This window comes from Bufo bufo, chromosome 3 (genome assembly GCF_905171765.1).
Source record: "Bufo bufo chromosome 3, aBufBuf1.1, whole genome shotgun sequence".
Lineage (NCBI taxonomy): Eukaryota > Metazoa > Chordata > Amphibia > Anura > Bufonidae > Bufo > Bufo bufo.
In genome coordinates this window covers 466,182,847-466,202,237 of record NC_053391.1, presented here as the reverse complement: position 1 = coordinate 466,202,237, position 19,391 = coordinate 466,182,847, and the positions used below count along the sequence as shown (strand labels likewise).

General features: G+C 42.2%; 1 protein-coding gene across 4 annotated transcripts in view; it reads left to right on the top strand.

Annotated features, from left to right (window-relative positions):
- The window catches only part of ARHGEF7 (Rho guanine nucleotide exchange factor 7), a 157,902-nt gene that overhangs the window by 132,042 nt on the left and 6,469 nt on the right, over positions 1-19,391 (top strand). Inside the window, exon 19 of one of the 4 annotated variants that reach the window (XM_040425215.1) lies at positions 4,540-4,716. The exons of 2 other annotated variants lie outside the window; for them this stretch is intronic. In XM_040425215.1, the coding sequence (XP_040281149.1) occupies positions 4,540-4,716 (177 nt within the window). Of the gene's footprint in view, positions 1-4,539; positions 4,717-14,043; positions 14,415-19,391 lie in introns of those variants that run through there. One more of the 4 variants, XM_040425213.1, reaches the window with a different exon arrangement.

Genomic DNA, 19,391 nt, shown 5'->3' with positions numbered 1-19,391 from the left:
GTCAATTTCTGCAGTACATCTGAGAGGTAGGGACAATGTGACAGCAGACTTCTTAAGTCGCCATCCTCTTTGTCAAGGAGAATGGTCTTTAAACCAGCAGATATTTAGCAAGATAGTTGCCTTATGGGGTCTTCCAGTGATAGACCTCTTTGCCACCAGGGTCAACAGGAAGGTAAAGAGGTTCTTCTCTCTTTTTCCAGAAGAGCATCCAACAGCTGTGGATGCTCTAGCTCAATCCTGGAGAGAGGGACTTGTTTATGCATTTCCCCCATTGAAGTTATTGCCAAGAGTCCTAAAGAATATAAGGGAGGAGAGTGCTTTAGTCATCATGATGGCTCCCTTCTGGCCCAGGAGGGTTTGGTTTTCCTGGCTCTGCAGAATGTCAGTTGCCTCCCCTTGGGTTCTTCCAGTTTTCCAGGGTGCCATCCTTCACCCAGAGGTAGAGAATCTTCATTTGACTGCCTGGCTTTTGAAAGGCAGATTTTAAGGAAGAAGGGTTTATCGAAGGAGGTAGTTAACACTCTATTGGCAAGTCGCAAGAGAGTCACGTCCAAGATCTACTTGCGTGTTTGGATGCCGGCTCTGACGGGGTTGCCAGCAGGCCCAGAAGCAATGAGCGCTTCCATCAATACAGATGGAAGCGCTCATTGCTGAAGCGCTGACACCCGTGACCCAGTCCCACATACTGCGGCAGGGAGCGGAGCGCATAGTTCCCTGCCCCGCCGCCGATCACCGCCATAGGCTTCAGGCCTAGTAGGCCTGAAGCCTATGCGGTAGTGAAATCCCTGCGCAGGCGCGCGGGATGACATCATCGCGCGCGCCTGTGCCGGGACTCAGCAGCACAGTGCCGGGACTCTGCAAGCAAGAGCAGGTAAGTATTAAGCTTTTAGTTGTGTTTTTTTTTTTTTTCTTTTATGTGCCAACTTTGGGGGGACATGAGGAGGCCGGGGTGCATAGAGGACGTGTGGGGGCAAACTTTTATTTTAGATTATAATGTGGCAACTTTGGGAAAATGAGGGGAGCGGGGTGGACAGAGGACGTGTGGGGGCAAACTTTTATTTTATAATGTGGCAACTTTGGGGGACATGAGGGGGGTGCACACAGGAGGACGTGGGAGGAATATGGTGGGATACTGTGTGGCACAGTGGGGGGGGGCAATTTATTATGGGAGGGATGGCAATGTGGGAGACACTACTGTGTGGGGGGGAAGCGTGGGGGACACTACTGTGTGGGGGACACTGTGTGGGGGGCAGCGTGGAGGACACTACTGTGTGGGGGGGCAGCATGGGGGACACTACTGTGTGGGGGAAATTACTGTGTGGGGGACAGCATGGGGGCCTTGCTATTGGGGAGGCACTGTAGAGGCCAGTCTATTATTTCTGGGGACACTATATAGGGATTATTACCTGGAGCACAATATAGGGTGTTATTATTATTACTGGGGGCATTCTAGGGGACGTTATAGCTATAGGAACATTTGGGGTCATTTATCAAACTGGTGTAAAGTAGAACTGGCTTAGTTGCCTATAGCACCCGATCAGATTCCACCTTTCATTTTTGACAGCTCTTTTGGAAATCCAGTTCTACTTTACACCAGTTTGATAAAGGACTCCAATTATGTCTATTAGGGTCACTATTTTTTCAGCAGTATAGTACCTGGGGCATTGGGGGGCACAGGTATTGGGGGTGGCAACAGGATGACACTGTGGGATCACCAGGATGGAGAGGTTGATGGAAAAATTTAGAAATCTAACATGTCTGTGTTACAAACTCTGTAGAGACTAGATGCGGCTGAAAGAATTTCTCATGGCGGTCTAACGGAGGAGAAGAGGAAAGAGAAGGTCTACATGACAGGAGATGTCCCTGGATGTAAGAGGTATGTGGTCAAGTATTGAGGGGGGGGGGTGCCAGAGAAATGACCCGCCCCGGGTGCCAAACACCCTGGGCACGCCACTGCTTCTTCCGATCATCGTTCTCAGGACATCATCTTACCTTCATTCTGTGCCTCTTCAAAAAATAGGAAGGAGTCAGAATTCCACTGTCTAGATGTTAGGAGGTGTCTATTACAGTACCTAGAGATCACTCAACCTTGAAGATCTTCCTCTAAGCGTCTCATTTCCTTTCAGTGCAAGAGAAGGGGTTTGGCCGCTTCCTCCCAGACTATAGCCAGATGGATAACAGGCTATTCATTTAGCATTTTCCTTCAAGGGAGTTCTCCTGCCTACGGGATTTGGGGCCCACTCTACCAGAGTGGTCTCCACGTCCTGGGCAGAAAGAGCCTCTGCCTCCATGGAGCAAATTTGTAGAGCTGCCATCTGGAGTTCTCCTCACACGTTTTTCAAACATTACAGGCTTCAGTTACCCTCTGAGGGTCTAGTATTTGGACGAAAAGTCCTTCAGGCAGTTGTTCTGCCCTAATCTGATCTTGCTTATAGATCCAAGGGTGCTGTCATAGGTGAGGGGAGAAATATGTGATTACACTTACCGGTAATCTTTTTTTCCTTGAGCCTAGGACAGCACACACTTAATTCCCATATATATATATATATATATATGTAAGTGTATAGAAAAGTTGTTATTGTTATGAGACGTTTGTGTATCCTTAGTTCTTGGAATAGTACTGGCATGTAGGGGGTTGGTCCCTCTTTTTAAAGTGGTTGTGGTTTCTGTTTCCTGTCCTGAGGAGGGGGCAGACACTATCCAAGGGTGCGGTCATAGGCTCAGGGAAAAAATTACCGGTAAGTGTAATCACATATTTTACGCAGCTTTGTCGAAAATGTGGTAAGACCAAATGTGTGAACACAACCTATTAGATTTTCAGCATTAGACTAGTTACAGCTGTATTACCCTTTAAATGCTCTCACAGCATGCGAGGTAGCCGCTGACTAGTTGTCTACTAATCTTCTCTGTGATTTTCTTTGCTACCGCCGTGGTAAAACATGGCCCTACATTCTTCAGTCAGTATTTTAAAGGCATGTTTTTATTTTTCATGGCTGGTAGGTTGGATGTGTTTGCTTTTCTGTACTGTTATGCAGCAGGTAAGCAGGAATATCTGTATTAAGGATCCACAGATTTCCAGCCACGTTCTTCATGACTTTGCAGTTAACAGAAAACTCTCTTTTCTGTTACTATTTCCTGCTGATTTGCTTATATATCACAACCAAGCAGCTTTTCCCATATGCTTTGCAGATGATATATAATTTTTTTCTGAACAATTTTATCAAGGCCAAATCTAAAGCAATCATGTTTATATCAAGCCTTTCCATTTTGCTATCTATCTTCATGTGTTATGCCTCTGCACCTTCCTTAATGGCTTAATTATTTCTTCCAGCCTGTTACATTGTCTCTGATATGGTTACACAGTAGTTGTATACGAAATAACTTTTTCCCCCATCTAGTGTGCACTGACCTATATCTCACTTTTTAACGCACAATACAGAAATATATTTTTTAGAGATTTGCTTATACATTGGAGTTAGCTATGCTATTGTTAAACCTACTTAGTTACTGTGTCCTATGTCAGTGATGACGCTAGATCCACAACATGGGTATACGATCAAGCACAAAAAAGGGGTTTTACTTAAGGAAAGTACTGACATATCATTATGATATGCTATCACTTACTGATCAATGGGAATGCTACCCCATGTTCTCACACTGATCCTTGAATGAAGGGGTTATCCAGTCAGACTTTCGTACCCGATCTGACCTTGAGCATGCGGAGACTGTTGCTGAGGCAGCCACGCAATGGTCAGAGGGGAACTACCCAACATGCATTTGCAAGAAAGTGTGTCTGGGCTACCCTTTTAAGTGCTGTAGCATCTTCTATGGTTTCCCCCGCACAGCGACGCTCCCCCGCTATGCATTGTGTCGGGAACTACAACACAGTCCTGTTGACTTGAATGGAGGTTTATTGCGTTGCCAGTGAGTTCCTCTGTGCTGGAGAAATGCCAATTGGTACTGTGTTCCTTTGTGCTTCAGACCAACGAGGCCCCCACCACTCTTAATGTTATGTGAATACCCTTTTAAATTTCTGTAATTAAGTCAACCAGTTAAGGGTATAGAATCCAAATGGACACATTCATACACTAGAATCCTTTTTGAACATCTTAACACTTTGTTGATCGATCTTCTGCTCTCTTTTATAACCCTGTGCCATTTCTAATTTGTTCTATCCATCACTGTATTGTGCTTTAAATCCTTGCAGTCCAGTAGAGCGGTCCCTAGACAGAATGCATTTCATAAGTAGTTACTGTAGGCCCACTAGATGCAGATGCACCTAACAGTAGTTGTATCTACTTTTGGCTGAACAGTCTTATCTCTTGAACGAGTAACTAATGAAATCTGCAAAGCTTTGGTCTCCTTTTTAACAATATTTTTTTTTCCCTCTCTTCCCATCACCCTTTTTTTGCTTTTTGTTTTGTTTCATGTTATGATTTTGGTTGTGGCTTTTCCTGTTCTTTTCCTTCTCCTCCCTCTGTTCATTCCTTCCATCTTTGCCTCCCACCATTGCCATTTCATTTCATACATCATCCTTAGCATGGCAAGGCACTGACCTGATGCATAATCACGTCTTGGCTGATGATGACCAATCAAGTCTAGACTCCTTGGGTCGTCGCAGTAGTCTTTCACGTTTGGAGCCTTCAGACCTCTCCGAAGACTCTGACTATGACAGTATATGGACAGCCCATAGTTACAGAATGGGGTCTACTTCTCGTAAGAGCTGTTGCTCATATATCTCTCACCAGAACTAATGCACTTCTAAACTTTTTTTCTTAACAAAATGCTTGTACCACAACCTACTTTTTCTTAGATGTTTACTTGTGTTCTCTGTCTTCAATGTGATTATTATAAGAATTGAGGTAGTTTCTGGTACTACTTGTGTATATATATGGATCCAGGTTCCCTTTTTTTTTTTTTTTTTTGCTGGGGGTGGACAAAAAAAAACCTATTCATGAAGGTGAAATGTATATTGGTAATATACCTCACATTCTTGAAATGCTTGCAGTAAGTTCCTAGCTTAGTTTTATGTAAGAGATTGTGAGGATTTTTTTTTAAACTTTGGCAGATTAAGTATTCTGTCTTTGATGTTTCTTTTGAAGTGATTCTATGTGTTTTTTTTTTTTTTTTTTTGTAATTTAATCTGAAACAGATTTGTGAGGAACTTTGTGAATATATAATTTTGTATAGAAATAACTCAAGTTAGTTATTGAAGTAAGATAGCTGTGAGGGAAGTCTCTGCAGCATAGCACATGACTGGCAGAAAGGGCATTTGCACAACCCACATGTGGAAGGCAATGTAGCACATGAATCTTGGTGGTAATTGAAGAACTCGATGCCCAACTTGCCAGCATTTGCTATGGTCACTGTTCGTTTGTGTTCTATTTTAATGTGCCTGTATGTATTTTACAGTATTTAAATTATTTTCTTTTGTTATGTTCTTATTGCTATTACTTTATTGTTCATCATGCATATAACGTTCTCAAAGAGGCCTTCCCACCTTGTACGTTTATGGCATATTCTATCGATATGAAATGTGATGGGGTGGAATATTTTTTTCCCATATAGTATCATACAGAAGCTGCTACTCATCTATATTACATAATTTATTCTTCCTACTGTACAGATCAGTGTTACCTCTCGGTGCTCTCTGGCCCCTTTCGTGTGACTTCTTAGATGTTGCCAGCTACTGTTGTGCACCAGTGACACCAGGTTCAGTTGACGCCAGCCTAACAAGTATGTCACGGGAGCCAGCTCCTGGGTTAGGTTCATATATTTAACGGGCATTTTGCGCTAAAGCAAGCGCTATTAAACTGTACATTGCGCAATACCACTGCCACTTAACATTTTTAACACTGAAATTTCTTAATGCGGCTCAACGCCACTTGTTGTATTTGACCGATCTAGAAATGGTGAGAACTTCTGGTACAGACAATAATTAGTAGGACATGTGAATGGCTTTATATGCATACACTCCGTATAGTGTCAAATGCAGTGCATTGTCTCCCCTTTAATACCATAACTCATAATTAAAGTGGTCGACCAATTTCCCATGGCATTTCCCAAAATGTCATGAATACCTGACTGTATTCTGTCCCCTAGTTGTCCTAATGAAGGCCCCCAGCTGCCCTGATGTCAGTGGAGAAAACATACTTGCTTGTCATTCTTCGTGTCCACAGGCTCCAAGACGGTGCCGACACTTCCTTTGGCTATTCCTCTGTACCTGTAATTCTGTGCAGGCGCCGGACAGCAAGTGGATCAATCCGGTGCATACGCAGACACAGGCAGCAATTCCCTGTATCTGTGCATTCATTGGACGCATCCACTTGCTTTTCAGCGCCTGCATAGAATTACAGGTACCCAGGATGCAGCACCACCATCTTGTAGTCTATGTGCAGAATGACAGGTGACGGCTGGGGGACACCTGATTGTATGATTGTATGGAGTATGGGACTGTATATAGCATTTTGAGAAATGCTGTGGGAAATTGGCCAACTTATTTTTTTGGCTCCTTTCTATGATGTGATATGCAGTTCAGTCTACAACACTTCTGTGTTGGCTGGCTTCTTATAGGAGAAACATATTTGGAATAGCACACCTTGATAGTTCAAGGCAATATTTGATGCGGTTCCCTATTTTCTAGTACCAGTCCATTATTCCTGCTGTAGTTACGGTAAGTAGAAAATGTAGTCTTTACACTAGGCAATGTACACTTGTCTCATGTAGTCATATCCTACTGTACAACTCCTTGAATTCACAGTAGCTAGGATGTTCTGTACTGATGCTGATACGGCAAGAAACTGCAGTGAATTTTCACTTTAGCAGCCCAAGAGTTAAAGGGGTGCTGCAGTTTTTTTAAACTGATCTATCCTCTGGATAGATCATCAGCATCTGATTGGCAGGGATCCGGGACCCCTGCCGATCAGCTGTTTGAGAAGGCAGCGGCGCTGGCAGTAGCGCCGCGGCCTTCTCGCTGTTTACCGCAGGCCCAGTGACGTCACGACTAGTATCAATTGCCTGGGCTGGGCTAAGCTCCATTCAAGTGAACAGAGCTTAGCCCCGTCCAGGCCAATGATACTAGTCGTGGCGTCACTGGGCCTGCAGTAAACAGTGAGAAGGCCACGGCACTATTGCCAGCGCCGCTGCCTTCTCAAACAGCTGATCGGCAGGGGTCCCGGGTGTCCAGAGGATAGATCATCAGTTTAAAAAAAAATGCAGAACCCGTTTAACAGGCAGACAGCAGAATTTGTGAATCTAGCTCCTGATGAGATTGGAGTATCAGTAAAAGATAGCAATGTAGTTACGTGTTGACTTCTACTGTCAACCATTACCCCCTCCTCCTCACTGTCCTGTGTCTGGCTGTAAGATAACTGCAGCAGAAACCTACCTCTTCTGCTCTCTCTGCCAGTAAGCCTGACATCAATAGTGGGGAAATTAATGGAAACCATACTTAAGGAGAGGATTGTGGAACATCTAAAATCCCATGGATTGAAGGATGAAAAACAGCATGGGTTTACTTCAGGGAGATCATGTCAAACTAATCTTATTGATTTTTTCGATTGGGTGACTAAAATAATAGATGGAGGAGGTGCAGTAGACATCGCTTATCTAGACTTTAGTAAGGCTTTTGATACTGTCCCACATAGAAAGCTTATCAATAAAGTGCAGTCTTTGGGCTTGGACTCCCATATTGTTGAATGGATTAGGCAGTGGCTGAGGGACAGGCAACAGAGGGTTGTAGTCAATGGAGTATATTCAGACCAAGGTCTTGTTACCAGTGGGGTACCTCAGGGATCTGTTCTGGGACCCATATTGTTTAATATCTTTATCAGCGAAATTGCAGAAGGCCTCGATGGTAAGGTGTGTCTTTTTGCTGATGACACAAAGATTTGTAACAGGGTTGATGTTCCTGGAGGGATACACCAAATGGAAAAGGACTTAGGAAAACTAGAGGAATGGTCAAAAATATGGCAACTAAAATTTAATGTTGATAAGTGCAAGATAATGCACCTGGGACGTAAAAACCCAAGAGCAGAATATACAATCAGTGATACAGTCCTAACCTCAGTATCTGAGGAAAGGGATTTAGGGGTCATTATTTCAGAAGACTTAAAGGTAGGCAGACAATGTCATAGAGCAGCAGGAAATGCTAGCAGAATGCTTGGGTGTATAGGGAGAGGAATTACCAGTAGAAAGAGGGAGGTGCTCATGCCGCTCTACAGAGCACTAGTGAGACCTCATTTGGAGTATTGTGCTCAGTACTGGAGACCATATCTCCAGAAGGATATTGATACTTTGGAGAGAGTTCAGAGAAGAGCTACTAAACTGGTACATGGATTGCAGGATAAAACTTACCAGGAAAGATTAAAGGACCTTAACATGTATAGCTTGGAAGAAAGACGAGACAGAGGGGATATGATAGAAACTTTTAAATACATAAAGGGAATCAACAAGGTAAAAGAGAGAATATTTAAAAGAAGAAAAACTGCTACAAGAGGACATAGTTTTAAATTAGAGGGGCAAAGGTTTAAAAGTAATATCAGGAAGTATTACTGTACTGAGAGAGTAGTGGATGCATGGAATAGCCTTCCTGCAGAAGTGGTAGCTGCAAATACAGTGAAGGAGTTTAAGCATGCATGGGATAGGCATAAGGCCATCCTTCATATAAGATAGGGCCAGGGGCTATCCATAGTATTTAGTATATTGGGCAGACTGGATGGGCCAAATGGTTCTTATCTGCCGACACATTCTATGTTTCTATGTAGTACACAAATATTTAGCCCACCCTCCTTTTGTAAGGCCTCTCGCTGAAAATGGGACAAAGCAGCAGGAAATTTACTGCTGTTTATGCTGCAGGATTTTTGTAAGGGTTTTTTAGGAGCGTGAAAAAAATCCTGTAGACCGACAGAATGGCCAACATTATCTACTGTCCCCTTGCATTCCTTATTTCTACATTTAGTCTTCTCTCAAAGGCTTTGTGCACCCTTGCAACTATTTTTTGATTGTTCAGTACATAAAACTTAAATTTTGCGCATTCTTGATTAATAATATCCTTGTTACCAAAATTTTTGCAGAGTTTTAAATAGTTGCAAAAATGGACGTTCCATAGCAAATCCTAATCAATGACTCTTAAGGAGTGCACCATTTTTTCCTTATTTGTATTGTTTTAGTGTTCTGTATATACGACTTTTAACACGAATGTGGTTTCCACAAGTTCTGAAATTGCGCCCCCACATAATCTCGTTTACAAAGCATATTAGAATTATTTTTGCCCCACACCCAATGGCATTATCAACACTTAAAGGTATAAATGACAACTGCAGGTGTTGGCAGGACTGGGTGAAAAAATATCACCCACTCATCTTTTAAAACAGCTCCCATCGGATCAAAAGTAGTGGGTTGTTCTCGTGTGTGGTGGTTCTTGGCTATGAGAACACTGCAGGCAAACGGTGGCCTCATTGGTCATGTGTGGAAGAGGCTGATGAGGGGATTTAATTTGGCAATCTGTACACAGTATAACGGGTGCACAACCTTTTCTAGTTGGGGGCCACATTGTCAGCCTGAACCAATTCCAAGGTCTGAAATGAAAACTTAGAGGTATTACCAACTGAAATACTGTATTTATGGCATATTGAACATACAGTATATATTCTAAATGTCTAGTTACACTTTTAGTATTCCCATCTCATGGGAGAAATACATGAAATACATGTGAGCAGCCTCAAGACATAGACATGCATATCTGCTACCAGATGGTTGGGGGCCGTACAGAATGGTGTCCATGGCCGTATGTGGCCCCCGGGCCGCTGGTTGTGCACCTCAGCTGTATAATGTGCCATTTAATGAGCCACTCTTCTTTTGTCAGCCTAAAAATGTCTTTGCAACGTGGTTACCTTTTGTAGAACCTTTTAATTGGATCGGTGTGGAGATTTCCTCCACGCCTTTTCTTGACAGTTAAATTATTAGACCACTAATTTCCTATAAGCCAGGTAGGTGATGACGCCATTGTCACATATTGCCACCGTTACCTGAACCACCCTGCTGAGCTGCATCAGGCACCTGTGATTTCTCATCTGCTCTATAAATATTCGTAGTCTTTGTCTAGAGAATGATCTTGTTAGAAGAGGTCAGGTACCACAAGTAACTAACTGTGTGGAGAATTATGTTCATGAGGCTTGTAAGTATTTAAAAATGCAGTCGGTTAACATCACACTTTTCAATAAGTTGTATTTATAGTGGGGTACACCCTGCGATTTTGCAAGTTCTCCCACTTAGAAATCATGGAGGGGTCTGAAACTCACATTGTAGGTGCATTCCCACTCTGAGAGACAGAATAAATAAAAAAATTCAGGAAATCACATTGTATGATTTTTTAAAGAATGTATTTGTCTTGCACTCCTGAACATAAGTATTTGAACACCTGAGAAACAGAATTGTCTCTCAAAGACCTGTTACTGTGCCTTTAAAAAGTCCACTTCTACTCCACTCATTAATCTAACTTGGTAGCACCAGTCTGAGCTCTTTAAAGACACCTGTCCACCCCACAGTCAGTCAGACGCCAGCTTCTACCATGGACAAGACCAAAGTGCTGTCAAAAGACACCAGAGACAAAATTGTGGACCTCTACAAGGCTGGAAAGGGCTACGGGGCAATTGCCAAGCAGCTTGGTGAAAATAGATCAACTGTTGGAGCAATTGTTAGAAAATGGAAAAGGCTAAAGACGACTGTCAGTCTCCCTCGGACTGGGGCTCCATGCAAGATCTCACCTCGTGAGGAATCAGCCCAGAACTACAAGGGAGGAGCTGGTCAATGACATGAAGAATGCTGGGACCACAGTTTCAAAGGTCACTGTCAGTAGAACACTACGCCATCATGGTTTCAAATCATGCATTGCACGACAGGGTTCCCTGCTCAAGTCGTCACATGTCCAGGCCCCTCTGAAGTTTGCCAATGACCATCTGGATGATCCAGAGGAGGCATGGGAGAAAGTCATGTGGTCAGATGAGACCAAAGTAGAACTATTTGGTCTAAACTTCACTCGTCGTGTTTGGAGGAAAAAGAAGGATGAGTTGCATCCCAAGAATACCATCCCTACTGTGAAGCATGGGGGTGGTAACATCATGCTTTTGGGGTGCTTTTCTGCAAAGGGGACAGGACAACTGCACTGTATTAAAGGGAACCTGTCACCGGGATTTTGTGTATAGAGCTGAGGACATGGGTTGCTAGATGGCCGCTAGCACATCCGCAATACCTAGTCCCCATAGCTCTGTGTGCTTTTATTGTGTAAAAAAAACTATTTAATACATATGCAAATTAACCTGAGATGAGTCCTGTCCCTGACTCATTTCAGGGACAGGACTCTTCTCGGGTTAATTTGCATATGTATCAAATCGGATATTTTTCCACACAAAAAAAGCACACAGAGCTATGGGGATTGGGTATTGCGGATGTGCTAGCGGCCATCTAGCAGCCCATGTCCTCAGCTCTATACACAAAATCCTGGTGACAGGTTCCCTTTAAGGAGAGGATGAATAGGGCCATTTATTGTGAGATTTTGAGGAACAACCTTCTTCCCTCAGTCAGAGCATTGAAGATGGGTCGTGGCTGGGTCTTCCAACATGACAACGACCCGAAGCACACAGCCAGGATAACTAAGAAGCATATCAAGGTTCTGGAGTGGCCTAGCCAATAGAACATCTTTGGAGGGAGCTGAAACTCTGTGTTGCTCAGCGACAGCCCCGAAACCTGACAGATCTAGAGGAGATCTGTGTGGAGGAGTGGGCCAAAATCCCTGTTGCGGTGTGTGCAACCTGGTCAAGAACTACAGGAAACGTTTGACCTCTAATTGCAAACGAAGGCTTCTGTTCCAAATAATGAACACGTGAGAAAATCAGTGTTAAATACTTATGTTCAGCAGTGCAATTCTTTAAAAATCATACTATGTGATTTCCTGATTTAAAAAAATAATAATTCTGTCTCTGAGTGGGAACGCACCTACAATGTGTATTTCAGACCCCTCCATGATTTCTAAGTGGGAGAACTTGCAAAATCGCAGGGTGTTGAAATACTTCTGTTCCTCTCTGTATATGATATATAGTATATTTAATTGGCTCCTACTCCTTTCCAGATGCCTGGTGTTCTTCACACAGTATTAAGCATTATAAACCCATGCCAATGACCTTTGATGGTCTGGTTTAATAAATACTTGTATGGCCCATGAGATAACAAGAAATAACTAAAATTGTTGTTTCATGGGGGACAGCCCAGGAGAGCTGACAAGTCCTCTTCAAACTGCTTTTCCCATCTCAAACTCTTATGGCACCATATGCCATACATGTCTGATAGGTGCAGGTCCCTCCTCTGAAACTTGCCTAAATTTTAGATTTCAGATACTCTTTGATTAGTTAAAATAATTATTTCATTTAGCTTGGTGACAAATATACATATAGTTCTCTTCCAAGGTTTCTGCCATATAAATAGGTACCATGTAATTTACAATTTCCTTTCAGAAAATGTCCATACTGTATGGATGATATTTGTTAACCTTCTCGACCAAGATGACTTGTGAAGGAAGACAGTTGCCTACAAAAAAAAACCACTTATGTAAACTGCACAATTGAGACTGCTTTCTTCTTTTCGGAGAAGAACTATTTCCATATGTTTTCCAGATAACCATGCCTGAAGTCTCCCTGTCCTCATAGTCTTCCTCAGGGATTTTACACGTTGCTACAGTGGCAACATCTTGGCAAGGCTGCCACAATAAAACACTAAAGTTGGGGCTTTTATTTCAAATACCGCAATTAGTTTTAGCAACTGCTTCTATAGAAACCTTCATCTTCAGCCTTAAAAACCACTAACTTGTGGTCAAGTCTTGACTGAGACTAAAATGTGACCTATTGATACCTGCTGTGGTTATTACAAACCAGTATGCCTCAGGTACTGCAGAGTATATTACTATGGCATGTGAGTGGTATTTTTTGTAACCTTATTCACTTAGCTTTTTTTCTTGAGTGAAAAAGCACATTGAAAATGTCAACCAGACCTCTGATCTGGAGGAGAATCAAATGCAACTTTTAAAATTGCCTGTAGAATTATACTCGAAATGCACAAGCAGTTTTTTTCAGTTATTTTTTTTTTAGCCAAATCCATAAATGGAGACCTATAAATCCTTCCTTTTCTACATTTTATTGAGAAAAAATAATGCACCATGAAGGAGTTATTGGAATCGAATGTAATGATGTATTTTTGTCAGTGAGTGTATTTCCAATTCTTTTTGAATCCACTCCTGGCTTTGGCCCAAAAAAAACTAACTGACTGCCATGAAAACGACTGGAAGGGCACGGAGATTCCACCCTAAAGGAGGCCATACATATTATAGGAACATCCTCTGACCACCTAATGTGTATGGTGGTGTTCCGACTGAAGGCCCCTTTACACTGCCTGAACATCGGGCAGATTAGCGCTAACAAGCGTTTGTAGGAATGCCCGTTAATGATCTGCCAGTGTAAAGGTGTCGTTTCTTCATCAGGTAATAGGATGGTATGTGCGATTACCTAAATCATCACTTTATAGCAGTAGATCATGCTGTTTAAAGCACACTGCTGCCAGCAAACCATGATTCTGTATGTGGACGAGCAATGGCATTAGAGATCACTTCTTCCCATACTGTGGAGGAGATCGCTGCATGTAAATGCAGCTGTCTCCTTCATTGACGAACAGGCGATTGTCAGGAAGGAACGTTTCCTTCTTGGCAATCTTCTGCTCAATTGAGCAATGTAAAGGGGCCCTTACCCCTGACGGCAGAAAGAGGTTTCAGGTGTTTTCGATTTCAACATGACTGATCTTTTATTCTTAGGGGATTTAAGGCACTGCCGGAGATGTCTGGCAGCACCTTCTTCTCCTCTCCCTTTTGCAAACACACAAATTCTCAGCTAAGTCAAGTGTGCATATAGGGATGGGAGAGGGGGTCAGGGGAAACTTCTGTCAGCAGATAACTAAGGTTCGCAAATGCTCTAAAATTCCTGTGTTTCTGTTCTGTAACAGATACACAAAACCAAAAATGACAAAGAGCCATAGCCATCACTTTACTGCCACCACAGATGCCCTACGGACTTTACTGCCTCAAATTCTGCCATGCTGTCGCAGCCCTAGGTGTATGGGCAGGGTGCCCATGTAAACTCTGTTCATATCTGTGTTATGGCTTTGTTTTATAATGAAAGCCATGGTGTAGATTTCTCATGGGTGGTCCTATTGGCCAATAATGTGGACCATCAAGGTGTCCATTGTTTGGAGACCAGCATGAAATGCTATTTTGAATAAAGTTGGCAAACCCTCTACAGATTCCCCATTAGAGGCTTGCAGCACAGATGGGAACAGAGTCAAAAGGTACATTTGAGTTATGTTTTCGTTGTTTAAAAGAGTATTTCTGTTCTTTTTTTTCCTCTCAATAGAGCTGTTTAGGCATAAAATAAAATGTCCCATGATATAGCCATGGCAACCATTGTGTGCATTGCTGGCTAGATATGGAGATCTGAAAAAAAAACTTTTTTTATTTCAGGTCTAAACAGCTTTGTTTTTAAGTACCTGAAGAATATGTATCTGATTCAACTCATCCTTTATCTTCTCTGCCATTATCAATGCATTATCAAGTATTATAAACTGTTCTGAAGTGTTCCTTTTTTTTCCCCCCCTTTTCGTCAATAACGTAAAATAACAATTATTTCGAAATAGTCGATGTTTCTATTTTTGTGAGTCACGTGAACACTTTGTTTATGCAATTCTGTAACATATATACATATATAAATATACATACAGTATATCCATGTACATAACTATATATGATGAACAAGGGCATTGGATCCAAATCTAGAGGTTAGTGAATGTCCTTTCCACCTCAATGACATGAACTGTCGCACTGTATTTCTCCACATTATATAGTGCCCATCTCTATGTTCAGTGTTTATGTGTCTGCGGCCAAGCACATTATCCAGTGTTCAGTGGTGTGAGAAATTCCCTGTGCATCTCATCTACAGAAGAGAAAAGCCATGTCTGGTGGACATTGCCTTCTTAAGACTACAAACTAAAATACAGATTTCTGAATGTTGTATTGTACAGTATAAATATACTTTGTGGTTCAGTATGACATTGAAGTATTTGCTTTCTCAAAAAAATTGGAAAAAGCAAAGTCGGAGAGAATGCATTTGTTATGTACAGTTGAAATAAATTTTGCCTTTGCTAGTCCGTGCCTTCAACATTGACTTTTTTTTTTAAACTTGATATGATGGAAAACACAGCAGAAGGAATTCAGGCACTCTGACCTAATACCATGGTATTCATCCTACTTTTCCAGTTTATACAACCAATGTAGTTAACCTCAGTAAATCTTTAATCATCAATATTCATCAGTTATGATAACATGATAGTCATTACAGTGACGGGAAACGTGCGCAGTCTTAATTATGGTTAGTTAGTACTTGCATGCGATGTATAATCCCACAAACGTCCTTCCTCTTAGGCTATTTTCACACTGGCATTTTGGTTTCCGTTTGTGAGATCCGTTTCAGGGCTCTCACAAGCGGTCCGAAATAGATCAGTTCAGCCCCAATGCATTCTGAATGGATAAGGATCCGTTCAGAATGCATCAGTTTGGGTCCGTACCGCCTCCATTCAGCTTTGGAGGCGAACACCAAAACGCTGCTTGCAGCGTTTTGGTGTCCGCCTGACGATGAGTCAAACGGATCCGTCCTGACACACAATGTAAGTCAATAGGGATGGATCCGTTTTCACTGACACAATAGAAAACCGATCCGTCCCCCATTGACTTTCAATGGTGTTCAAGACGGATCCGTTTTGGCAGTGTTAAAGATAATACAAACTGATCCGTTCTGAACAGATGCATGCGGTTGTATTATCGGTGCGGATCCGTCTGTGCAGATCCATGACTGATTCGCACCAAACGCGAGTGTGAAAGTAGCCTTATCTGTCTGTGCAATTACACGGTTTTCCTGTAGCCCACAGGGTACTTCAGATCCAAAATGTTAAAAACTTTTTCCTCAATGCTGAGTATCTCGATATCTCTTCTCACTTCAGCAAAAAGGTCCTGGAAAGGGATGTGCGGATAGTGCTCACCGTGTTTTTAATAAAATAATTATTATTTTTTTATACTTACAAGATATAAAACTTGCTTCATTCATATAAAAATACCATAGCCCGGAAAACTAAATAGCACGATGTTGTCTTCATGGTAAATACAGTGATCCCTCAGGATACAATATTTTCAATATACAATGATATTTTCTGACCCATCGCAAGTTGAAACTAGACTCAACATTAGGGATAAGTGAACTTGTGTTTCAAGTTTGGCGTACAAGGTTTGGGATATCTAAGAATTCCGTTATGAATTCCGCTACCACAGACCATGACTTATGGTCCGTGGTAACAGAATCCTTAACGGAATTCTTGGATAACCCGAACCTTGTATGCCGAACGTGAAACACAAGTTCGTTCAACACTACTCAACATACAGTGACTCAGATCCAACCAATCAAGGACACTTCTCTGGTAAAACGGCTGTATTAGTTGCTAGCTAGCAGATATTCCCGACTGTTATATGGAAGGATTGCTTTATCCGTCTTGGTTATCTGCTTATCTTCATTTTCTCTTATATTGGATGACATGTTGGGGCTTTGGAACCGATTACTCAACTGACAATGGTTTCAACATACAATGGTCATCTTGGAACCAATTAATATTGTAACTTGAGTGACCACTGTATAAGTTTACCCAGTGAAAATCACAGCATTACCATAGGAACATTTAGTGTAAATTCACATATGAAGTTTTGTTCATGTTGTTTATGCAGTTTTTGAAGTCAAAACCAGGAGTGTATTAAAAAAAGATGAGAAGCAGTTGTGTGTCTTTAAATGGTTTGTCCGGGTTGAGAGCTGAACCCGGACATACCCATATTTTCACCCAGGCAGCCCCCCTGACAGGAGCATTGGAGCATTTTATCTTGTGCAGGGCAAGGGCTTTTTTATTTGCAATAACACACTGCCAGACGGAGGCTTCTGCCCAGCAGTGTATTCGGTGACGTCACTGGCTCTGATGGGCTGGCTTTAGCGCTGCCCTAGCCGTTTTACAGGCTAGGTCAGCGCTAAAGCCCGCCTATCAGTGCCGGTGATGTCACCGGGCTCACTGCTGGTCGGAAGCCTCCGCTTGGCAACCCTAAGGAGAGGCCCGGTACGTCACCGGATCTCCTGAAAATGCTCCGATGCTCTTGTCAGGGGGGCTGCCTGGGTGAAAATATGGGTATGTCCGGGTTCAGCTCAGTACCCGGACAACCCCTTTAATAGTTTCTCTTCTTTTATTATCCACACCCAATTTCCACTTGGATTTTAAAAAAACATTGAACCTGATCAAAACCTGCACTTGTGAATATACTCTTAGTATGTAGCACACAAGTGTTTGAAATTGATTGACACACTTTTTCAGATTAAATTACAAAGCAAATCTGTGTGCTGATGGTTTATGCATAGGTTCAGGCTTGGAAAGCTGATTGGTGTGGTCTTGGACAAACAAATAAAATGTTGATAATCCTAAGGTACCATGTGCTGTCAAGTAGATTTGGCAGATGAAACACCCTTTGACCAAATTTCTGTAAAAAGTTCTCTAACTTATTTGTGAAAGAATATATATCACACTGCTACATTGAACACATATTGGGAAATCAAGTTCTCTTCATTGCCCACCAGTGCTCATTGTAAAAGTCCCAAATGTTTGTATAGTTGTGTTCTGTATATTAAATTTGGAGTGGGCTGGGGGGTGTTCAACTACTTTAGATTTTTTCCTTCCTTTTGATTGTGCTTAGTCATGAAATGACTTTAACAATAGTGATTTATTTTTATTTTTTTCAGTATGCATTTCATTTACTATGTTGATATTCCATGCAGCTCCCCAAAGCTTTTGATAGTTCCATACTTTTTTTAGTTTGTTTCTTCTCCATGCTTCTGTTACCAACCGTACAAGGTACTATGAGATTTTTGCCTTTCATTTAAAGCCTATGAACACCTTTCTGGGGGCATTTTGTTATTGCATTACTCATTTTGAGCTCAATTTTTTTCCCGGTTGGTTTTAATGAAAAATTCTCTAGTAGCATGCTCTGTGTTTTTACTGTGTTCTGTCAGGCAGCCCAGCTGATGGCTCCTGGTCTCTGATATTATAAACACTCATGTGGCTTAAATAAGTGTTTTTGAGCTATTAGTAATTTAGAGATGAGATTTATTAGATGATAGTGGGATTCTCAGAACTAGGCAGAAGTTAACCCTTTATGACAAAGGAACTGACTTAATTTTTTAGTTGCTTTTTATAAAAAAATGTTTTTGTCTAAAATGAGTAAAATGCAATTGTAAAAAAAAAAATTGCCTCTAAAGGTGTACATAGCCTTTAAAGCTGTAGACACCTTTGCATAATTTATTTTTAATTATTGAATTGTTTTTGTTTTAGGGCAAGGGCAAATGGAACAGCTTTGGTGTGGCCTGCTGCAGGTTCACTCACCCACTTCAGTCAATGGGCATGTGAAAAATCTCTGGACATGGCCGGCTTCACAGAGAGTAAACCCTTTGCCCCTCCCTTTAAACATTTTTCTAAGTGGGTTTAATTAAAACTTTTGCTTCATTAGGCTTTTACAGCTAACATGTATACACACTACACAGTGAGCTGCGGAAAGCAATGCTGGATAAATTCATCAGACTGGCTGTATGACCTCTCTGGTCTTCAGCACCTCTCTTGCCTCTCCTAAACGATCTTAGATGATTGATGCCCAAATCAAGAAGACTGTTCAGGAGAGGAGAGAGATGAGCTGGAACTCAAGCTGTCAGACAGCCAGTCTTGTGGATCTATCACAGAATGGTTTTCTGCAGGTGCCTGTGGGGTGTATATACATGTCAGTCGTAGACGCCAAAGGAAGCAGAATGTTTAAGTAAGCCTCCTAAGGCTACTTTCACACTTGTGATCCGGCGGGCAGTTCCGTCGTCGGAACTGCCCGCCGGATCAGCCGATCTGCCGCTGACTGAAAGCATTTGTGAGACGGATGCGGATCCGTCTCACAAATGCATTGCAAGGACGGATCCGTCTCTCCGCTTGTCATGCGGACAGACGGATCCGTCTTGTACATTTTTTCACATTTTTATCGGTCTGCCCATGCGCAGGCCGGAAGGACGGATCCGGCATTCCGGTATTCTCAATGCCGGATCCGGCGCTAATAGATTCCTATGGGAAAAAATGCCGGATCCGGCATTCAGGCAAGTCTTCCGTTTTTTTCGCCGGAGAGAAAACCGTAGCATGCTGCGGTTTTCTCTTTTGCCTGATCAGTCAAAACGACTGAACTGAAGACC